Source organism: Mustela nivalis (assembly GCF_964662115.1).
Source record: "Mustela nivalis genome assembly, chromosome: 14".
In the NCBI taxonomy this organism is placed as follows: Eukaryota; Metazoa; Chordata; class Mammalia; order Carnivora; family Mustelidae; genus Mustela; species Mustela nivalis.
Window position 1 is genome coordinate 74,484,432 of NC_139033.1, and position 22,921 is coordinate 74,507,352.

The window sequence follows — 22,921 nt, forward strand, 5'->3', positions numbered from 1 at the left end:
ATATATCCAAGGATGCAGTAAGAACAGGTAATCTAACACTTTTCTATCAGAAGATCCTCGAAAACGTCATGGGACTGGTGGAGATGCGCGCGCGCACACACACACACACACACTTTTTCCCCACTCTACATTGTGACTGGATCTAGGATTGAAGCTAATGTGCTATAGAGATCAAGAGCTCTGGCTCGAGAATCAGGTTTCCTCAGTTCAAATCCTGGCTTTGCCACTTAACTAATTGACATTGGGCAGAGAGAGCTACCTGAATCTTTTCCATTAGCTTCCTCATCTGCCAAACAGTGTTAATAATAGTACCTACTTCACAGGGTTTGTAATAATAATAAAGTCAGTGATATATATGAAGTATTAAGAATGCTTGGCTTCCTAAGAAAACCTCACATAAATGTTGATTATTATTACTGTTAGATGCCAACCATTTTCACATTAAAATACTATAGCAGTTGGGGCGCGTGGGTGGCTCAGTGGGTTAAGCCTCTGCCTTCAGCTCGGGTCATGGTCTCAGGGTCCTGGAATCGAGCCCCATATCGGGGCCCTCTGCTCAGCAGGAAGCCTGCTTCCCCCCACCCCCGCCTGCCTCTCTGCCTACTTGTGATCTCTCTCTCTCTCTCTGTCAAATAAATAAATAAAATCTTAAAAAAAAAATACTATAGCAGAATTTAAACTTGAGAAACTAAAGAGAATTTTTTTGTATCTTTTCATTTTAAGATTTCAGCCCTCTTGGTGAATTTCAGAAGGTTCCCATAAGCATCTGTACTTTGGTGGCTCAGCCAAACTTTAAGCTTTCTCAAATCTCTCTCTCTCTCTTTTTTAAATGCCAAGAACAGCTGCATGTAAGCATTTCCGTTTGGTCTGCTGAATATTCCAAAATTGAAAAGCAGTAGAAAAATGATACCCAGAAAGTAAAATTTTTAAATTTTTCAATTGAGTTTACATTTGGACCGAGGAATGAGCTACTCATGTTTTCGGGGATTTGTGTGTGTGTTTTTTTTTAATGGGTTTTTCCTTTCCCAAGGAAACAGTAGATAGTTTTCAGTGGTAATGCTTTAAGTTAAGGATTTTTTTAGGATTACTTTTCTTCCTTTGCAACAAAACTTCACTTCGTGTTTATTTGAAATGCAGTGTTTCCTCTTTCTGGTTTACTACATAATTTTAATATTTGTCAGCCTTATTTTGGATAAAAGAAAATAAAAATGCAAACTATCATTTTTTAAATCTCTAATATAATAAACTCCATAAAAATGGAAGTACTTTTATGATTTAGAGAATTCAATAGACTATTCATTCACATTTCTTATTAATACTTTTAAGGAATAAAAGGGGCAACATTATATATTTAAGCATTCTATAGTTCTTACAGTTTTCCAGGGGCACCATGAATGGGTATAGAAATGAATGATAGCAATCAGTGATGCCTTTTGATAAAATACAATCATGTGACACAGTGCTGTTTCTTGTTAGGCCCTCATGACATTCTTCAATAAAGTGATTGCCAACGAATCAAAAAACCGAATGAGTATATGGAATATTTCTACTATAATGGCACCAAACCTTTTCTTCAGTCGAAGCAAGCATTCTGATTATGAAGAATTACAGTTAGCAAACACTGCAGCGCACATCATCCGCTTAATGCTTAAATACCAGAAAATTCTGTGGAAGGTGAGTAACAGTGTGATGACTGTGTTGTTTTCCTTGGAATCCCATCTACACCCAGGAAACATAAAGTCTATATGCCCTTAGTCACGGGGAGGAAATGTGAGAAAATAATCCCAGGTTGCTTGTGGCATCTTTGTACATTCTTTAATGGCTGCTCCTAAGCATGTTTTCACTTTTAAACAAGAATCCTTACCATTTTCTCTAATCTTTACAAGGACAAATGCCACGGTCCCTGGTTCCAGGATACTGAGTGTCCAGAAGGAGTCTAACAGGGAGATTTAATTCAGATGCTTTCCTTTCGATTCAAGCAGTGTTTCTTCTCCAGGTTCCGTCTTTCTTAATCACGCAAGTCAGAAGAATGAATGAAGCTACCATGTTGTTAAAGAAGCAGCTCCCAAGTGTCAAAAAGCTGCTGAGGAGGAAGACCATAGAGCGAGAGGTAATGACAATGAACTAAGGATGCAAATGTTGCTATTACCCAGGTTTTTATTTCTCAAAGTATAACACGAAGTAGCTTGTAATTTAGAACCAAAAAATTTATATTCTCACCCTTGTGACTATAAATATTTTTGAAATGGTATTCATAACAGAGTACCAAGGTCTTGCCATTTTGTTGAATTATGTGCTTCTGGTTGAAGTTTTTGAAATATCTCTATCATGACAGTTATTTGAAATTCTGTTAAGTACTTAAGTCTAAGATGGTTCTCGCAAAGATGGACGTCAACCTTTTAGTTCCTGCAAATTAGATTTAGGGCAATCCAGTATATCTAATAAATAAAGAATTCTTTAGTGATTAGATAATAAAATAATTTTTAGTCTTTGAGTTGTTTAGTGTAAATTTTTGCTTAAGTATAGTTTGTATGGAGGTGAAAAGGGAACAGGTTTTAGAAGAATTATCTTTATTGCTTTAATTTAATTTGAGGAAGATCATGAGTGTCCGAACATTCATCCTTGAGGAGGATGTAGAGAAATTTACTTTTCTCTTAAAGGAATTTCCACCTAATGTGGGAGAGAAATGTGTACAAGAACCATGAATATGCATTAAGTGTTAGACCAGTTGTATGGACCGTGTGGCAGGACAACGCAGAAGAGAAAGAATGAGCTCCATTGTGGGGAATTGTGGACAACTTCTGAAAGAAGTGTGATGTTTGAGCTACATCATGAAGGACAGATGGTATTTTGAAGAGAGAAGGGAGCAAAAGTTAATCCAGGGAAAGGAATAGTAAATGGCAAAGCAGTGAACTGGGAGTATTGCTTATTGATCTATCATAATCATGATGAATGGCCGTATTCCTTTATTGATTACAGGCAAAGTGACTTCAGAATAAGTAGAATCAACATTTAAATTTGGAAAAGATTGCTTTGAGAAAAAAAAAGTCCATTTTTAAAAAACTTTGCTGATATTTTCCTCATATCATATGGTTCACTTATTTAAAGTGTAAAATTCAGTGGTTTTTAGTATAGTCCCAGAAGTTTGCAATCATCAGTGCAGTCAAGTTTAGAACATTATCATCACCTGAAAAAACACCATCCTCTTTGGCTATCATCCCCCTAAATACACCTCCAACATTTCCTTCTCCCAGTCCTAAGCAACAATTTATCAACTTTCTGTCTCTATAGAATTCCCTGTTTTGGACTTTTAATGAATTAAATCATATACTATGTGACCTTCTGTGACTGGTTTATTTCATTTAGCGTTATATTTTCATGATTCATCCAGGTCATAGTATGTATCAGTACTTGTTTTTTTATGGCCAAGTAACATTCCCTTATATGGATTTCCACATATTTTTTATCCATTCATTTATTGATAGACATTTGGGTTGATTATATCTTTTACTTGTTATGAGTAATGCTGCTATAAACTTTTATACTTATATATAGAGACATGTTTTAATTCTCTTGGGTATATGGTGGGTAATAAAGCAACTCTGTGATGAATCATCTGAAGAACTGCTAGACTATTTTTCCAAAGCAGCTGTCCCATTTTTGCATTTTCACCAGTAGTGTATGAGGATTCAGATTTTTCCATATCCTCACCAAAACTTGTTATAATCAGCAACTAATTTTATCCATCCTTTTAGTATAAAGTGGTATCTTATTGTGGTTTTGACTTGCATTTCCCTGAGAACTAATGATGGTGAGCATCTTTTCATGAGCCTCTTAGCTATTTGTATCTTCACTGGAGAAGTGTCTATTCAAATTCTTTGCCAATTTTTGATTGGGTTGTCTTTTTACTGTTAAGTTGTAGGAATTCTTCATATATTCTAGATACAAGTCCCTTATCAGATGTATGATTAGAAATATTTTTTCCCCTTCTGTGGGTTGTCTTCTCAATTTCCTGATGTGTCCTAGATACACAAAGGTTTTTAATTATGATGTATAGTTTATGTATTTCTTTTGTTGTCAAGTCTTAGATAATAAGTATTTGAACCCTACGTGTTCTAAGAATTTTAGTTTTAGCTCTTATATTTATGTCTTTGTTCTGTTTCGAGTTATTTTTAGTATATGATATGTGGTAGGAGTATACAAGATCATACTTTTGCATGTGGCTATCTAGTATCTCAGCATCATTTAGTGAAAAAAACTACTCTTTCCCCAGTGAATGATCTTGGCACTGTTGTTGAAAATTGACCATAAATGTGTGTTGATTTTTTACCCCTAGACTCTTAATTCTGTTCTATTAATTGGTATGTCTATCCTTATGCTAGTAACACACTGTTTGATTACTGTAGCTTTTTTTTAAGTTTTGAAATTGAAAAATGAGAGTCTTTCAACTCTTTTTTCCAAATAACTTTGATTATTTAGGCTTCCCTAATTTCCATATGAGAATTTTGGGGCCAGTTTTCCCATTTCTGGGAAATGGGGGGAAAAAAAACAGTAGTTAGAATTTTGATAGGGATTACATTAAATATGTGGATCAATTTGAAGGATGGCCATCTTAATAATATTACATTTTCTAGTCTATGAAAACCAATGATCATTCCATTTATGTAGGTTTTTTATAATTTATAATTTCTTTTAACACTGTTTTATAGTTTTTAGTATGTAAGTCTTATACTTCCTGGATTAACATTTATTCCTAAATATTATTCGTGTTGATATTGTGGTATTATGGCAAGTGGAATTGTTTTCTTAATTTCATTTTTTGATCACTAATTGTGTATGGAAATCAACTGTTATTTCTGTATTGATCTTGTATTCTGCAGTTTTACTGAACTCATTTACTGACACTAATAGTTTGATTTTATTTGTGTTAATTCTTTAGAATTTCTACATATAAGGTCATGATGCTGTCAGTGAATGGAGATAATTTTCCTTCTTCCTTCCCAGTCTGAGTGCCTTTTACTTCTTTTCTTCCTGGCTAGAACTCTGGTAAAATATTAAATAAGAAGACAAGACCAGAGATCCTGTTCTGTTTCTGATCTTAAGGGGAAATCTCAATCTTTCATCATTAACTATGATGTTAAATCTGGGTTTTTCACAGATTACCTTTATTCGTTTGAGAAAATTTCATTTTTTTTCTTTTTAAAATTTTTAAAAATTTTAAAATTCAATTTGTATAAACTGAAAAAAAATAGTTTACCCATTTCTCCCCACTGTACCCCATTCCCCACCACAGCAACCACCAATCTGTTCTCTGTGTCTACAAGCTGGGATGTGTATGTGTGTGTGTGTGTGTGTGTGTGTGTACACATATATATATTCCAAATATATATTCCAAACATAGGAGAGATCATGCTGTATTTGTCTTTCTCTATCTCACTTATTTCGCTTGGCATTATGCCCCCCAAATCTTGCCATTTTCAATAGCATGGATGGACCTCAAGAAAACACATTCTATTCTTGATTTTTGGGGTGCTTTTATGATGGAAAGCTATTCAACTTTGTCAAAAGTTTTTTCTTTCTCTATTAAGATGATCACTTTTCTTACCCTTTCATTCTTTTAATATTATATATTACACTGATTGGTTTTCATATATCAAACTAACCCTGCATTCTTGGGATAAATCCTACTTGGCCAAGGTATACAGTCCTTTTAATGTGCTGCTAGACAGGTTGCTTATATTTTATTGAAGATTTTTACATTAACATTCATAAGGGATATTGGTCTCTAGTTTTCTTGTTATACCTTGTTTGGCTTTGGTATTGAAAATACTGGCCTTATAAAATGAGCTAGGAAGTGTTCCTTCCTCTTCTAATTTTTAGAAGAGTTTAAGCATAATTGGTGTTAATTCTTTAAATTTGCAGAATTCAGCAGCAAAAATGTCTGGATCTAGACTTTTCTTTGTAGAAATTTTTTAAAACACTAGATTCAGTCTTCTTGTTTATTATAACTGTATTCAGACTTGCTGTTTCTTCTCCAGCCAGTGTTGATAGTTTGCGTGTTTCTAGAATTTTGTCTTTTTCATCTTGATTATCTAAGTTTTCGTGTACAAATTGTTCATGGTGTGCTCTTATAATTATTTTTATTTCTGTAAAGATTGGCAGTAATGTCCCCACTTACATTTGGGATTTATAATTTGAATCTTCATTCTTTTTTCACAGTCAGTCTAGCCTAAATGTTGTCAATTTTCTTGATTTTTTGATAAGCCAACTTTTGTTTCATTGATTCTTTTGTTTTTCTAATCTTAGTAAAATTCTAATCTTTATTATGTATTTTATTAAGGTTGTTTTGAGTTTAGTTGGCCTTTTTCTTTAGTTTCTTATGTAGAAGTTTAGGTTATTGATGAGTTCATTCTTTTTTAATGTAAACCTTTTCATCTATGAATTTTCCTCTGATATCTACTTTTGCCCTATCCTATAAGTTTTGGTATGTTGTTTTCCATTTTCACACATCTATCTCAAAGCACTTTTTAATTTTTCTTTAACTCATTCGTTATTTAAGAGTATGTTTCAATTTCCACACATTTGTGAATTTCCCAGATTCACTTCTGTTGCTGATTTCTCATTTAATTCCAATATGGATGGCCAATATACTTCATATTATTTTGATATTTTAAATTTTTCTTAAAGATTTATTAATTTTTACAGAGAAGAGGGGAGGGGCAGAGGGAAAGCCTCTCAAGCAGAGTCCCCACTGAGCAGGAAGTCCACTCTCACAACCCTGAGATCATGACCTCAGCCAAAATCAAGAGTCAGACGCTCAACTGAGTCACCCAGGTGCCCCAATATTATTTTGATATTTTTAAATTAATTCAGACACATTTTGTGACTTAACATACTGTTTATCCTGAAAAATGTTCTGTGTATACTTCATGTAAATGGACTCTGCTGTTACTAGTGTTCTGTAGATGTTTATTATGTCTAGATGAAGATTTGTTTTCTCTCTGATCTTCTGCCTGATTCTTCTGTTACTGAAAGTGAGGTGCTGAAATATTGAAATCTCTAGCTTTAGCAGGACTGTCTGTTTCTCCATTCATTTTTTTTTCTGTATGTCTTATGATATGTCTTTTGCTGTATGATTTTTTTCCACAATTTCTCCATTACTGCTTTCATTTGTGTAGAGCATTTTCTAGTATACCACTTTTCATTATTTTACTATATATTTTTGTTGAAAGAAACCATTGTTTCTTTTATTACACATTTTTAAAATTCTCTCCTAATGGTTGCCCTGAGGACTACAAGGACCATCTTAAGATACTGCAATCTAGTTCATACTAGTTTCACCTGTAAAAGCTCTACTTATAGACCCCCCATATCTCCTACTTTATGTTGTTATTGCCACAAATTGCATCTTTTTTTTTTTGAAGATTTTATTTTTTTATTTGACAGAGCAAGACAACGAGAGAGGGAACACAAGCAGGGGGAGTAGGAGAGGGGGAAGAGGGCTTCCCATGGAGCAGGGAGCCTCATGTGGGGCTCCATCGAAGGCCCCTGGAGTCATGACCTGAGCTGAAGGCAGATGCTTTCAGTTGAGCCACCCAGGTGCCCCGCCACAAATTGCATCCTTATAAATTATGTGCCTGTCAATATAGATTTATAATTACTGACTTATGCACTATCTTTTAAGTTAGGTAGGGAAAAAGGTAGAGTCACAAAAAATACATAATGCTGCCTTTTATATTTATCTATGTAGTTATCTTTACTGGTGTTATTTCTCCATGTAGATTCAAGTTATTGTCTTCATTTCAGCCTAAAGGACCCTCTTTAATATTTCTTACAGGGAAGTTTTCCTAAGAGTGCTTTTATTTATCTTAGGATGTCTTAATTTATTCATTTTTTATTTTGTTTTTCTTTAATAATCATGAATTTAACTCTGTAATTCAGCTGCACCTAGAGGGGATAAGGAAACTATGCAACCCAAAGAACTCCAAGAGCACAAAGATAAGCTGTTTTAAGCAGATGAGGATAAGGGGTTGCTCTTCTGAGCTACAAAAGGAATATTAATGGTTAAGAGAAAACATAAGTCAATTTTATTAGATTTGTCTGTAGTCAGTAGTGGTGATCTTTTTGCTGGTCCTCCCATTCTTGGACCCAAAGTGTCCTGTGACTTCCCCAATATTCATGCCCTCTTTCACCTTGCCAAAGACTACATGCTTGCCATCCAACCACTCAGTCTTAGCAGTGCAGATGAAAAACTGGGAACCATTTGTGCTAGGTCCAGCATTTGCCATGGACAAGATACCAGGCCTCATGTGCTTTAGGATGAAATTTTCATCATGAAATTTCTCCCCAGAGACTTGCTAACAGTGTAATTATGGCATGGGAAATCACTGCCCTGGCACATAAATCCCAAAATAATCTGTGAAAGCAGGAACTTTTATAACCTAATCTTTTCTTCCCGGTGCTCAGAGCATGAATGTTTTCTGTCTTTGAAACTGTGTCTCTAAGCAGCTCAAAGGAAATATAGCTGAAGGACTCACTTCTCAACAGAAATATTGAAGATATGGAGGGGTTCACCATGACTGGGTGGCACAGGTGACTCTAGCAGAGTGGCATCTAAGGCTTCTTCTTTATTTTTTAAAGATTGTTTTGCCAGATAGAATTTTGCTTGACAGGTTTTGTTTTGTTTTGTTTTCCAGCGCTTTGAATATGTCATCCCATTGTCTTCTGGCTTTCATAGTTTCAGCTGGGGAATTAGCTGTTATTCTTATTAAAAATCTCTCATGCATGCTGAGTTGCTTTTCTCTTGATGCTTTCAAACACTTTGTCTTTTGACAATTTGATTATGACGTATCTTGCTGTGGATCTCTTTCAATTTATGCTGTTTGGGTTTGTTGAGCTTTTTGAATAGGTAGATCAGTGTTTTCAGCAAATTTGGAGTTTTCAGCCATTATTACTTCAAATATTCTCTCTGTCCCTTTCTCTTCTCTTCTGGGACTCTTAATTATGTATGTGTTGGTGCATTTCATATTGGATATTGTTCTATAATTCCCCTTAGGTTTTTTAAAGTTTTGTTCTTAAAGTTTTGTTTGTTTTTTAAGGTTTTGTTTACTTTTCTTCATTATTTTTTTCTTCCTATTCTTCAGACTGGATAATCTCAATCAATTTATCTTCAAATTTCCTGATTTTTTCTTCTGCACCTTAAATCTGCTGTTGAGCCCTTCTGGTGGATTTTTCATTTCAGTTGAACTTTTCAGTTCAGAATTTCCATTAGATTCCTTTTTATAATTTCTGTGTCTTTTTTGATATTCCCAATTTGGTGAGATCTTATTCTTATGGTTTTCTTTAGTTCTTTAAACATGGTTTCCATTAATTCTTTGAACATATTTAAAATATCTTATTTGAGGGCTTTTTCTAGTACATTTAATGTCTAGAAACTTCAGGAGTTTCTTCTGAAACTATCGAACCTACTTTTGCCCTGTGTATGGGCCATATTTTCTTGACTTTTTTTTTGCCTGTTCCATAATTTAGTTGTTGTTGAAGAATAGACGTTTTCTTTTTTTATTTCGTAAGAGTTTATGTATTCATTTGACAGGGAGTGAGAGAGCACAAGTAGGGGGAGTGGCAGAGGGAAAAGGAGAAGCAGGCGCCCCAGTGAGCTGGGAGCCCTATGTGGGGCTCTCCCAAAACCCTGGGATCATGACCTGAGCCAAAGGCAGATACTTAACTGAGCCACATAGGTGCCCTAAAGAATGAACATTTTAAATATTATAATGTGGCAACTTTGGAAATAAGATTCTTCCCCATTCTCCAGGGTTTGTGGGTGCTTGTTTCAGCTATTGTTTATTTGTTTAATTACTTTTTTGCTGAGCTAATTTTGTAAAGTTTGAATTGTTTTGTGTGGCTACTGAAGTCTCTGCTCCATGAGCTTAGTGGTTAGCTAATGTTTGCACAGAGATTTTCTTAAACACCTTGTACCAAAATAATCCCAGTTCTTTGCAGATGAATTCTGTGTGTTTGTTTGGGTGTATCTTCAGCATTCAACTAGACACTTTATGACTCTGCCTGAGCCTTCACTTCCTGCCTGGACAGAGCCAGAAGAAGTTCAGCCAGCTTAAGATGACAGCTTCAGTTATTTTCAGGTCTTTTTTGAACACATGCATAGCCACATGCTAATGACCTTCTAGATTCTCAGGAATACTTGGAGCTTTTCAAAGCACTTAATCCCCAAAGCATCTCAGTTTCCAGCTTTGCCTCTCAAGCTTTTTAGTTAGTCTGTCGTCTTCTTCAACTCTTATCCACTGTATCAGGCAGCCATAACTAAAACATTTGCCTGTAAATGTTTTCACCATTACCACTTTAGCGCTGGTCAGGTTCCAAGTTAGTCAAGATAGAGGCAAGCCTTCTGAACCGGTATTCTAGGGAGCCACCACCTAGGTCAGAACAAAGAATTAGAATTCTTTGTGAATGAGTCATTCTGCTCCCTCCTGTACCTGAACCAGGAATGCAGGCTGTTATTTTCAAGCCTGGCACTGAGCTAGGCACCAGAGATGGGAAAAGTGTAAGTTTAAAGATTGATTTATTTTAAAGAGGGTGGGGGTGGAATGTGAGTGAGGCAAGGGGCAGAGGAAGAGAGAGAATCCTCAAATAGTCTCCCTCCTGAGCATGAAGCCTAACACAGGGCCCGATGCCAGGACCCGGAGATCATGACCTGAGCTGAAATCAAGAATTGGCTGCTTAACTGACTGAGCCACCCAGGTACCCTGTTTTTCTTACTTAAACAGTGCCCTGGTCGCATCCTTCGGGCTAGTAGCCTCAGTGATTTAAAACCTTTCTCTGTGCCTCGATTTTCTATATTATAAATGGGGGAGAAAAGTAAGGATATCTAATTCATGGGGTTGTCATTAGCATTAACTCACTTACCATGTGTAAAAACACTTTGTGAGTTGTATAATGCTATATGAACGTCAGCTATTTTTATTTTTTGCTTGTAACATTAGAAATATGAAAAAGGTAGAATTTCAAGTTTTAAGTACCATGGAAGCATATACTTAAAGAAATAGTCTTTCTTTAGTTCTGTTGTACTAAACCATGTATTTACCTCTTAACTTTGATTAGAATAGACAGTTCAGTAATAGGTTACAAAGTTCAAAAGGTACAAAATACTATAGGATAAGGCCACCTCTGACTTCCTCTCCTGAAGACAGGTAATAATCACCAGTGATAGGGTTGGTGTGCCCAAAAGCATACAGATGTATATACTTCCAAAGAGGTATTATGCATATGCAAATAAATATGAATGTATTTTTATTATGACTTTGTTAGATTAACATTTGTTAAGTGGAGCACAGGGCACTGGATGGTGAATCACACACAGCTCAACAGCAAACCATTACAGAAACTGAAATAAGAAAGTTTAGTATTCACAAGTTCTGGAGGAAGTACATAGCATGCCTCAAGGAACCATATGGGTAGGTCAAGGCAGGATGCAGACATAGCCATAGAACTTGGAGCATGTTTCTTTGTTGGGGTTCATGGGTACAGTTCTTTGGGGTTCCCAGGCTAAGGCCAGATTAGTCAATTCAAACCAAAAGAGTAGGTTTTTTTGTACATTCCACAGGGGTCTTATCTAAGGGACACACACAGGGATGACCCTGGGATGTGGGGAGACGATTGTTCATGAGGAGTACAGGGAAGTCCTATCAGGACTCCACGATTTTCTCATGACTGCATGGGTTTATGTCTAGGACGTGGGCTTGCATGAGGGACTACTGTCAGTTTAAGGTCACTGCAGGATGCTTGCCAAACAAAATAGATACTGAGGCAGCAACACCATGGAGTGCAGCTGGAACTCTAGACAGTGTTCCCCCCCCTTTTTTTGCATGAGTGTAGCATATATGAAATACTGTCCTGTGTCTTGCTTCACTGACTTAAAAAGTCATGGTGATTATTCCATATCATGATTCCATTATGAGTTTACAAAGCCTTCTTTGCTTCTTTCGCATGGTATTCCATAGACATATCATAATTTATGTGAACAATCCCATATTGTTGAAGAGTTAGACTGTGTCTTTTGCTAGTAAGATTTATGCACAGTGAACAAACTTGTATATACATTATTTCTCACTAGTAAAGTATATTTGTAGGATAAACTTACAGATGCAGTATTGTTGGCTCATTTTATACTTTGATAAATATTTCCAAAATGTTTTCCATAAAGATTTTAACAGTTTACTCTTCTAATAGCAGCATGTATTTGTTTTGCCTACATTAATCCTGAGGATTATGTGTTTTATTTAGGTTATAAGTCCCAAGACTTCAAAGGTACTACAAAAATCACCCTCTTCGAGAAGAATGGTAAGAAAACAAATAATTTCCTTTCCTCTCTTATTAAGTCCCTACATGGTATTCTCTGGCCATGTCTGTCATACCTGTGTATAATTTTGGTCCTGATCTATCCTTCAAACTTGACATTTCATGTGGCACATGAAGAAATAGTATAGGGAGAGAGTAAACTAACTGATGACTCAAAATGTATGGTTAGGTATCCTGTACCTAAGTATGAATAGTGTAGGAATTTATAGGGAAAATGTGATTATTATGATCTCAGGTTCAGTAACGTCAGGAAAGTGGAATTTATCTTACAGAGGTTTCTGGGGTGAGGTGGAGGGTGCTGGAAGAGGAAGGACGACAATAACCAAAACAATGTTTTAGGAGTTTAGTCTTGGTTCCAATAAGCTGACAGCCTGCACCCTCAACATCCATTCCCTGTCATGTTCTCCTGGTTCTCACTGATGATAGTATAAAAGCATAATAATAACTGACCCTATTTTAAAATATTTTCTATTAGTTTCCTACTGTAAAATAGGTAGCTTTAAATATTAGAAATTTATTCTCTCACAATTCTGCAGGCTAAAAGTCTGAAATCAAGGTGTCTGCTTAGTTCATTCCTTCCGAAGGCTGTGAGAGAAGGATCTTTTCTTGATAATCATTCCTAGTGTTTGGTGATGCCACCAATTCTTGATATTCCTTAGCTTGTAGACACATCACTTTAATCTCTGCCTCCATCTTTACACACTATGTGTGTGTTTGTGTCTCTTCTCCTTTTATAAGAACAATAGCCATATTGGATATATATCCACCCTACTCCATTATGATCTCTTCTGAGCTAATTACAGTTGCAAAGATCGTATTTCCAAATATGGTTATAGTCTCAGCTACTGGGGGTTAGGACTTCAATATATATTTTGGAGGGACACAGTTCAACCCATTAACATATCCTTTTAGGGCACATAGTAAGTCAATTCAACTTGAACCTTCTATATCAACCATGCCATCCTTTGAGAATGTTCCAATTTAAAATGATTACCTGAGGAATTAGCAAGATCCCCAGATAGAAATTTATTTCTATTCATATCTAGGTAGATAATTAATTTCTAAAATATTCAAAATTTGGAAACAAAAGGAATATTCCACTCAATCCTGACAAAACAGAAATTTCTGTTAATTAGACCATACCATTCTTTGATTATGTCATTTAATAAGAGCTCCAAGTTAGGTCTGCAGGCCAGTCTTGTCACATGAAAACAGATACTCAGCAGTCCATATGCTCCTCTTCAGAGTGTTATCACATACTTTGAGGGGTCACTTTTTTTTTTTTTTAAGATTTTATTTATTTATTTGTCAGAGAGAGAGAGAGCACTGGCAGACAGAGGCAGAGGGAGAAGCAGGCTCCCTGCAGAGCAAGGAGCCCAATGTGGGACTTGATCCCAAGACACTGGGATCATGACCTGAGCCGAAGGCTGCTGCTTAACCAACTGAGCCACCCAGGCATCCCAAGAGATCAAGTTTTAAGTACTCATTTGGAATTCAACTTGGACCCCCCAATCATTGTTATTAACTAAAGATAAAGGATATTTAAAAAGCTGTATTTTCTAATTGATTCTCAAATTTTTCAGATCTTGATTTTAAAATATACTGAAATATAGAATTCTGCTGAAAGTAAGTTTATTTAGGACACAGTTCAAGGAAATAAACTGATAGAAACACAAGATTTTTTTTTTCATAACCTAGTGTTACTTCTCTCATTTTAAGGCAATATAGCAAGGCCTTAAGCATGAAACAAAAGTAAAATCCCAGGTTAAGTTTAGTGAATCTCCTGTTGAAAAGAAAGCAGTGTTTCATTCTGGTTAAATACTGGTCACACTCATGTGTTTTCCTAATTTGCATTGCCACTGATTTTCATATCTCTTAAGTGCAATCATTAAAGTGATATTCATCCTAGTTTGACAGATTATATTGAATTTTTCCTCATTGGCAGTCTGATGTGCCGGAAGGAGTCATAAGGGTCCATGCTCCGCTTCTCTCTAAGGTGTCCATGGCCATTCAGCTCACTAGTCACACCAAAGCCAAAGACATACTGGCAAAATTTCAATATGAGAACAGGTGAGTATAAGTGAATATAGGTCTCTATACAAGGAAGGTGATCTTTTTTCAGATGAAGTAACTTTCCAAGGCTTTTACAAACTTGACCTTTTTGGAAAATTAGAACCTGTTTACTTTGGGGACTTTACCAATAGAGTAAATCAAAAGTAGAGAAAGAGATTAAGTAGACCATAGAATTGTTGGTAATAAAAGTGGGGTTTTTGTTTTGTTTTTTTTTTGTTTGTTTGTTTAAGAAAGTTTTACAAACAGGAGTCTTAACAGACATGCTCTATCTTGGTGGTTTCATTTACTACATGAGTTTTACCATTTATTAAAATAAAAAATATAATAAGTTAGTTTTAGAGATACCTGGAATAACATTTCAGGCTTCATTGAGCTTCAACTTGCCTACATCAGATAGTTTATGTAGTTAAATGGACATCATAGCCGTTGTTTTCCTTAAAATAAACTACTAATAAATCTTGGGATCAGAATTTTATTTACAAAAAAAAAAAAATCCTTTTGTTTCTCCCATAAGTCACCTTGAAGTAACATTAATCAGGATTTTTCTTCAGGCATGCTTATTCAAGGATAAACTTATATTTGCCCTGAGAGTTTTAAAAGATGAGAAACATGATAGACACTAGTTTAAATCCATCCAGTAGAGAATAAGTACAGCTTGATGGTCTCTAGTAAAACTGATGGATATTATTTTTGTTCTTGTTCTTGTTGTTGTTAGAGAGAGAGTGAGAGCAAGAGGGGAGGGGCTGTTGGGAAGGGCAGATGGAGAGAATCTTAAGCAGACTCTGTGCTGAGCAGAACCCAATGTGGGACTCGATCTCACAAGATCATGACCTGAGGTAAAATCAAGAGTTGGACACTTAACTGAGCCACCCAGGTGCCCCAAAACTGATGGAAATTCCTAAAGAGAAGCTTTACAGTACTATTAAGAAGGGGTACCCATGTTGATGGGGAGGGGAAAAAAGCCAGTTGCATAAGCTTACATACCACAAGACTCCATTCATACAACATTTTGAAGTAACAAAATTTTAGAAATGGGGGGTATGTTAGTAGTTGCTGGGAGCTGAGGAGAGAACATCATGGAAGGGAGATGGGTATGGTGTTAGAAGCGCAACACAGATCTGACAGTGTTGGAGTTGCTCAGTATCTTGACTCTGGTGGTAAATCAAAGAACCTCTTCATGTTATGTTGAACTTAATATACACACACAGAAATGAGTACAAGTGGGAAATTTGAATAGGATAGATGGATCATATCAATGTCAGTATGTTAACTGTGACATTCTACTGTATTTGTATAAAATGTTACAATTTGGGGAGAAGTGGGCAGAGAGTATGAGGAATTTTTCTGTATTTTTTCTTACAACTACATATGAACCTACCACTATCTCAAAAATATTTCAATTTTAAAAAACAAGAGTAACCAATAAAAGTAATCTATGGTGTTAGAAGCCAGGATAGAGGCTTTCTGTGAGCGTGAAGGGAATAGTAACTAAGAACCCATGACAGTGGTTTCTGAGAAGTTCGTTTTTTAGTATTATGGGGGTTGGTTACACAGTATGTCCACTTTGTGAAAATTCTTCAAGTATTCTTATGATGTGTGCATGCTTTGTATGTTCTCTTTCTCCTTCTCCATATATCTATGTATGTGTATATAAAGCATACATAAAAAAGAAAAGAGTAGACAGAGGCCAACAGGAGTGCAGAAAACTTACTTCTTTCTGTTGCTAGAACACTGTAAGTAGTTACCACTAGGCAGTCATAGAGAGACTTGAAATGCCACTGGGGAGATGTGACCATCCAAATGATTGCTAGTTACATGCGTGATAAAATTGCTTTTGTATTCTGATGTAGACCTTTTGTAGAATGAAAATGTTCTAATAAAAATAGATTAGAATCTGTGACTATGGATAGATGCAAATCCTTTGTATGAACTTCAAAAGACGTTGTTCAGTCCATTTTCTTCACTAGTTAGAACTGTGGCCAATTTTAGTTTAGTTGTAAACTGGCCCATTTTTGCCTTTTTCACTAGAGGCTTATTTTCTGACTGACCACTTCTTCTGTTTAAGTAAAAAAAGGGGAGAGAAGTCCTATTCCTCCCAGATCTCCTCTTATAACTAAAAACCCTCAGACATAACACAATGAAAGTTGGACACTCTCTGAAAGGTAGACAGACAAGTGCTGACTGCCTAGGGACATGGGGCCTGTGAAACAACATGATGGTGAATTCCTGGATTTCCTTGTTGCCTCCCATATGTCCAGGCAGGGAGACATATAGGCAGGAACCTTCAGCCTGGCACAGGAACGCACAATAAAGGAGCTCCAAGAAGACCCTGTCCCTACAGCCAAAGGACTGGTGAGAAGATAGCCTAACCACAAAAAACCATTTTGGTAATACCTGCCCTACTCCAACCAAACACCAACAGAAAAAGCACATCACTACGCTTGTGTTTTTGGTGGGACCAAGCAGACAACTGATGTACATGCCCCACCCAACAGAATCAGGTGGTGATCCAGTTCCCAACCACAACATCATCAGCAGGGTCCTGCCTCTAGCTGAGTCTCCTCCCCCCAGCAGCAGTGAGACGTAATAAATCAGTGCACGGCAGACAGTTATCCACCAGCTTCACCCCAGCCTCAGTGAAGTCCAGTGAAGAGCTGAGCTTTACCCTCAGCCAACAGCAACGAAGCAGCAAGAATCAAACTTCTGCTTCCTCTCCCTGGTGGCAGCAGAGCCAGCAGGGAGCTGATCTTACACCCCCAATCTGAGGCAGCAAAGCAGTGCCAATTGGTGCCCCACATTCACTACGAAGGTGTCAGCGGGGCCCAGCAAAAAGCTGAACATACACATCCACCCAGACCTTATGCTAAACTTCAACAGGAGGAATGTCTGCCCAAAAAAACGATGATTAAGTAAGATCCAGAGTCTCATAATATCCAAAGAATCTGCAGTATGATACAAAAATCACTCATTATACCTAAAACCAGGAAAATCCCAATAGGGATGAGAAAAGACAATTGAGAAATGCCAGTGCTAAATTGAATCAGATGTTAGAACCATCTGACAAGGATTTTATAGCAGCCATCACATACGTGCACGCGCACGCGCGCACACACACACACACGTTTCAACAATTATCTTGAACCAAATGAAAAAATAGAAAATCTCAGCAAACAAATAGAAGTTATAAAAAAAGAATGAAATGAGAATTATAGAACTGAAAGATAGAATAACTGAAATAAATTCATTGGTTGGGCTCAGTAGTAGAGTGGAGATAACAGAGAATATAATTCATAAACTTGAGGAATATCAGTAGCATTATTTATTCTGGACAACAGGAAGAGGACAGACCCAAAAAAAGTGAATAGAGCTTCGGGGATCCATGGACGGTAACAAAAGAGCTAACATTTGCATCACTGCCATACCAAAAGTAGAGAAAACAGGAACTAAAGAAAGTATTTGTAAATAAATAATGACTGAAAACTTTCCAAATTAGCAAAAGGTATAAACCTATATACTCAAGAAACTAAGTGAACCCAAACAGGACAAACCAAAGAAATTCCTTCCAAAAACAACATAATCAAACTTGTAAAAATTAAAGACAAAGAAAGAAATCTTGACATCATCCAGAGAGAAGCAATGCCTTTCTTATAGGGAACACCAATTCTAATTACTGCAGATTTCTCCTTTTTCATTTGAAACCCTGGAGGCCAGATGGAAATGGCATAGCATCTTTCCAACTACTGAAAGAAAGGAACTGACAACCTCGAATTCTATGTCCTCCAAAAAATATCTTTCAGAATGAAGGGGAAACAAAGACATTCTTGGGTGAGGCAAAACTAAAGGATTTTGTTGCTAGCAAATTTACCCATAAGTGGATAAAGGAAGTTCTCGAAATAGAAATAAAATGATAATGAAGACTTGAAACATCAGGAAGGAAAGGAGAACATCAGCATGGGTTAAAAATAGTAACTGTAATAGATTATCCTACTCCTTATGCATTTCTTAAATCATATTTGATGGTTGAAGCAAAAATTGCACCACTGGATATGTGTATGTGTATGTTGAGGACAGATTTAAGACTTTACTTATTTATTTATTTTAAAAGTTTTATTTATATATGAAAGCAAGGGCAGAGGAGAGGGTAGGGACAGAAGGAGAGGGAGAGCGAGAATCTCAAGCAAACTCCCCGCTCAGTGAGGAGCAAGAAGCAGGGCTTCATCCCAAGACCCCAAGAACACGATGTGAGCTGAAATCAGGAGTTGGACACTCAACCTACTGAGCCACCCAAGTGCCCAATACAATTATATTTTAAAAGGGTTGAGGCTCAGCATTCTTTATTGTCTGCATAGTGACTTCTCTCCAAAGACTGTAGTATGTAAAGAGAGAAAAAGAATAACTTCATAGTTATGAAATCTGACCTCAGCAGGTGACTAAGGTTAACATCAACAATGATAAAGTCACACTGATAGTATGTAGCCCTGATTTTTAAAAAAAAAAAAAAAAAGATGAAAATGGCCCTTCTGTCGCTTTCCTCCCAAGAACACATAACTCCTGACAACTGCAAGAAAAACATCAGACAAATCCCAGTTTGGAAACATTCTGCAAAATACCTGATGAGTCCTCCTCAAAGACATCAAAAAACAAGGCAAGTGTGAGAAACAGAGGAGCCTGATGAGATATGATTATACATTAGTTTCCCAGTATTTCCATAACAAATTACCTCAAACTAGCAACTAACTAAGCAACAGAAATGTATTCTTTCAGTTCAGGAGGCCAGAAATCTGAAAGAAATGTGTCAGCAGCGTTGGTTCCTTCTGGAAGCTGGGAGGGAGAAGCTCTCCCATCCCTCTCTCCTAGCTTCTAGTGGTTGACAACATCCTTGGCATTCTATGGTTTATAGATTATCACTTCAGTCTCTCCATCTTCACATCCTCTTTGTGTTTCTCTGTATTTTCTCCCCTTCTTAAAAGGATAATGAAATATTGTGAGTAGACTATATATTCAAAATCACAAATTTAGAAGAAATGGACCAGATCCTCAAAACCCACAAGTTACCGAAAGACAACAAAGATGACATAGTTTTGTAGCCTTTAAAGGAATTGAATCTTTAAAAGTTTTCCAAAAGAGAAATCTTCAAGTCCAGATGGTTTCACTAGAGAATTCTAGCAAATGTTTAAAAAATGAACACCAATTTACCACATTCTTTTACCAGAAAGTAGAAGAGGAATGGACACTACCTAACTCATTTTATGAAATTAGTATTGACCAGACACCAAAGACAATAAACAAACACTGAAGACTAATCTCTCTCATGAACTTAGAGACAAAAGTCCTCAACAAAACATCAGCAAAGCTAATCCAGCGTATATTAAAGGAATTACAGTGATCAAGTGGGATTCATTTCAGGTATGCAACTTTGGCTCAATATTTAGAAATTAATGTAGAATCCACCATTGGAATGGAGAAAAAGCATATGATCATGTTAAATGATACAGAAGAAACATTTGACAAAATCCAATACCCATTCATGATAAAAACCCTCAGTTAACTAGGAAAAGGGAAGAACTTCCTCAACTTGATCAAGACCATCTACAAAAATCTACAGCTAGTATTATACTTAATGATGAAAGATTAACACTAGATCAAGAACACTACTTTTATTCAAATAGTATTAGAAGATTAAGCCACTGCAATAAGACAAAAACAGAAAAGAAAAGGAAGGAAGGGAAGGGAGGAAGGAGAAAAGGAAAAGGAGGAAGAAAGGGAGGGAGGGAGGGTGGGAGAAAGAGTGAAAGAAAGAAAAAAGAAGGAAAGATAGATTGATTGTAGGAGAGGAAAAAACTGCCCATAACAAAGTTCATTTTAGGGTGCCTGGGTGGCTCAGCGGGTTAAGCCGCTGTCTTTGGCTCAGGTCATGATCTCAGGGTCCTGGGATCGAGTCCCACGTCGGGCTCTCTGCTCAGCAGGGAGCCTGCTTCCCTTCCTCTCTCTCTCTGCCTACCTCTCCGTCTACTTGTGATCTCTCTCTGTCAAATAAATAAATAAAATCTTTAAAAAAAAACCCAAAAAACAAAGTTCATTTTAAATTTACAGCTCACTGGTATTAAGTACATTCACATTATTATATAATCATTACCACCTTCCATCTCCAGAAAGATGTTATCATTGCATACTCAGACTCTGTCCCCAGTAAACAGTAACTCCTCATTCCCCCCTCCCCCAGCCACTGGTAACTGCTCTTCTACTTTCTGTCTCTATGAATTTGAATTCTAATAACTAAAAATTTTAAAGATTTATTTTATTTATTTTAGAGAGAACAGAGGGGAGGGGCAGGGGGAGAGGGAAAGAAACCCAAGCAGACTCCCTGCTGATCATGGAGACAGATGCAGGGCTCGATCTCACAACCCTGAGATCATGACCTGAGCCAAAACCAAGAGTTGGAGAGCTAATGAACTGAGCCACCCAGGCGAGAAGTACAAAAGCAATTCAGTGGATGAAAGGTAGCCTTTTTAACAAATGATAAATGGTACTCTAGTAGTTGAACATCTATAGACAAAAAACAAAAAACCCACAATGGATCACAGACTTAAATGTAAAATGTAAAACTATAAAACTCTTAGAAAACAGAAAAGGAGAAAACCTCTGTGTTGTCAGGCTTGTAAAGAGTTCTCAAAGTTGACATCAAAAGCATGATCCAGGCATGTCTAGGTGGTTCAAGATTGAAAACATACTGAAAGATTCAATGAAAAGGATGAAAAGACCGAGTCTTGCATCGGGCTCCCAGCTCAGTGGGAAGCCTGCTTCTCCCTCTGCCTCTCTCCCTGCTTGTGCCTTCTTGGTCCCTCTCTCTCTCTTAACTGAATAAATATTATTTAAAAAAAAAAAAAAGTCACATGCTCTATGGACTGAACCAGATAGGTGCCCCATGGACATATATCCCAAAGAAATGAAGATAATATTCACACAAAAACCTGTATGCAAATGCTTATAGCAACTTCATTTATAATAGTAAAGCCTGAAAAAGAAACCCAGACTTTATTCAGCAGGTAAATAACAAACTGGCACATCCATGCCATTGTGTGCTACTGAGCAAATAAAATGCCACACCTTGGATGAATCTCCACCAATTTATGGTGATTGAAAAAAAAAAAAAAAGCCAATACAAAGTGTTCTAAACTCTATGTGTCCACTTACTTAACATTTTTGAAGTGACAAACTTCTAGAAAATGTGGAATAGAGTGGAGGTTACCAGAGATAAGGGATGAGGGTAGGAAATGAGGATGAAGAGGGAGGTGAGTGGCTTATTATAGTGAAATAAGAGGGGTCTGGTGGCAATGGAAATGTCCTGCATCTTGACTGAATCAATGTTGACATTCTGGTTGTGGTAATGCACTAGAGCTTTGCAAGATTTTACTACTGGGAAAAACTGAGGAAAGGGTACATAGGATCTATCTGTGGAGTTTCTTAAAACTATGAGCAAATCTAAATGATCTCAAATAAAAATGTTTAATTAAAGAAAATAGGTCACACATCTTTCCTCCTCACAAAGAGCTGAGGTCAATCTTTTTAAAAGTAACAAAACTGAAACTCATTGCTCAGGTAGGATGAAGATTAGCCAACTCTTCTACCACAGCATTTTAGTCTGGGGTGGAGAAATTAAATTGGACAATTATTATCTCTGACTTGCTTTCACTATAGAGCAAAAATATGCAATGAAGTCAACATTAAGTAGTTTGAAAAGCTTTAGGCAAGTTTAGAAACATGGCACAGACAGAGGAGAGAATCCCATTCAATTTTTGGCAAGAAGAGAAATGAAATCTGACTTCTTTTGAACTGAGAGTAATGTGACCAATGACAAGGCAGTATTAAACATGCAGCTGCTCCTTCACCAGCCTTGCTGTGTCTGTAACAGTCCTCTCTTAAATGAAGCTGACAGTTGTGGGTAGAATGGGCTCCAGGTTGCTGTTGGGCACAGCAGTGTCCATCTTGGTTTGGAATCGTCCCACCCTCCCTGTGCCTTGGATGCTTGGCCATGTCAAACAAATAGAATTATTTATCATAACTTTGATCATAATAATGATTTGTGAGTGTATTTCATTCAAGGCAGAAGGAATTGTTGCCATGATATTTAAAGCACAGATTTACCTCAAATCATGGAAGAAGGTTAAATTACATTGCTTTTTTTTTTTTTTCCAGTCATGGTTCATCAGAATGCTTTAAGATTCAGAACCAACGGTTATATGAAATTGGAGGAAATATAGGTATGCATTCTCTAACGGTTTTTACTCCTAAATTTTCTGATTACTCTAAAAGAAATATGATGCTATTATTGTAAAAGCATATTTTATGAGTTTCTTAAACATAAATTCAACATCAGTAAGTTTCTGAATTTTTAATTTCATATGAGAACAGTTGTATGAATTTTCTAAAATATTTTCAAAATTTAAATGTGGATATTTTAATTGATACGGAGCAG

The 22,921-nt window shown here is 36.5% G+C and overlaps 1 protein-coding gene and 1 pseudogene across 7 annotated transcripts in view; one reads left to right on the plus strand and one right to left on the minus strand.

The window, feature by feature from the left end:
* The window catches only part of ARHGAP28 (Rho GTPase activating protein 28), a 238,739-nt gene that overhangs the window by 209,915 nt on the left and 5,903 nt on the right, over positions 1-22,921 (plus strand). For all 6 annotated transcript variants that reach the window (XM_082697300.1, XM_082697303.1, XM_082697299.1 and 3 more), the window contains exons 13-17: positions 1,477-1,674; positions 1,997-2,110; positions 12,298-12,354; positions 14,318-14,442; positions 22,642-22,706. In XM_082697300.1, coding sequence (XP_082553426.1) covers positions 1,477-1,674; positions 1,997-2,110; positions 12,298-12,354; positions 14,318-14,442; positions 22,642-22,706 — 559 coding nt within the window. The remainder of the gene's footprint in view (positions 1-1,476; positions 1,675-1,996; positions 2,111-12,297; positions 12,355-14,317; positions 14,443-22,641; positions 22,707-22,921) is intronic.
* Positions 8,091-8,401, minus strand: LOC309847613 (peptidyl-prolyl cis-trans isomerase A pseudogene; annotated as a pseudogene). The gene has a single exon. The product of its transcript is annotated as a peptidyl-prolyl cis-trans isomerase A pseudogene (transcript).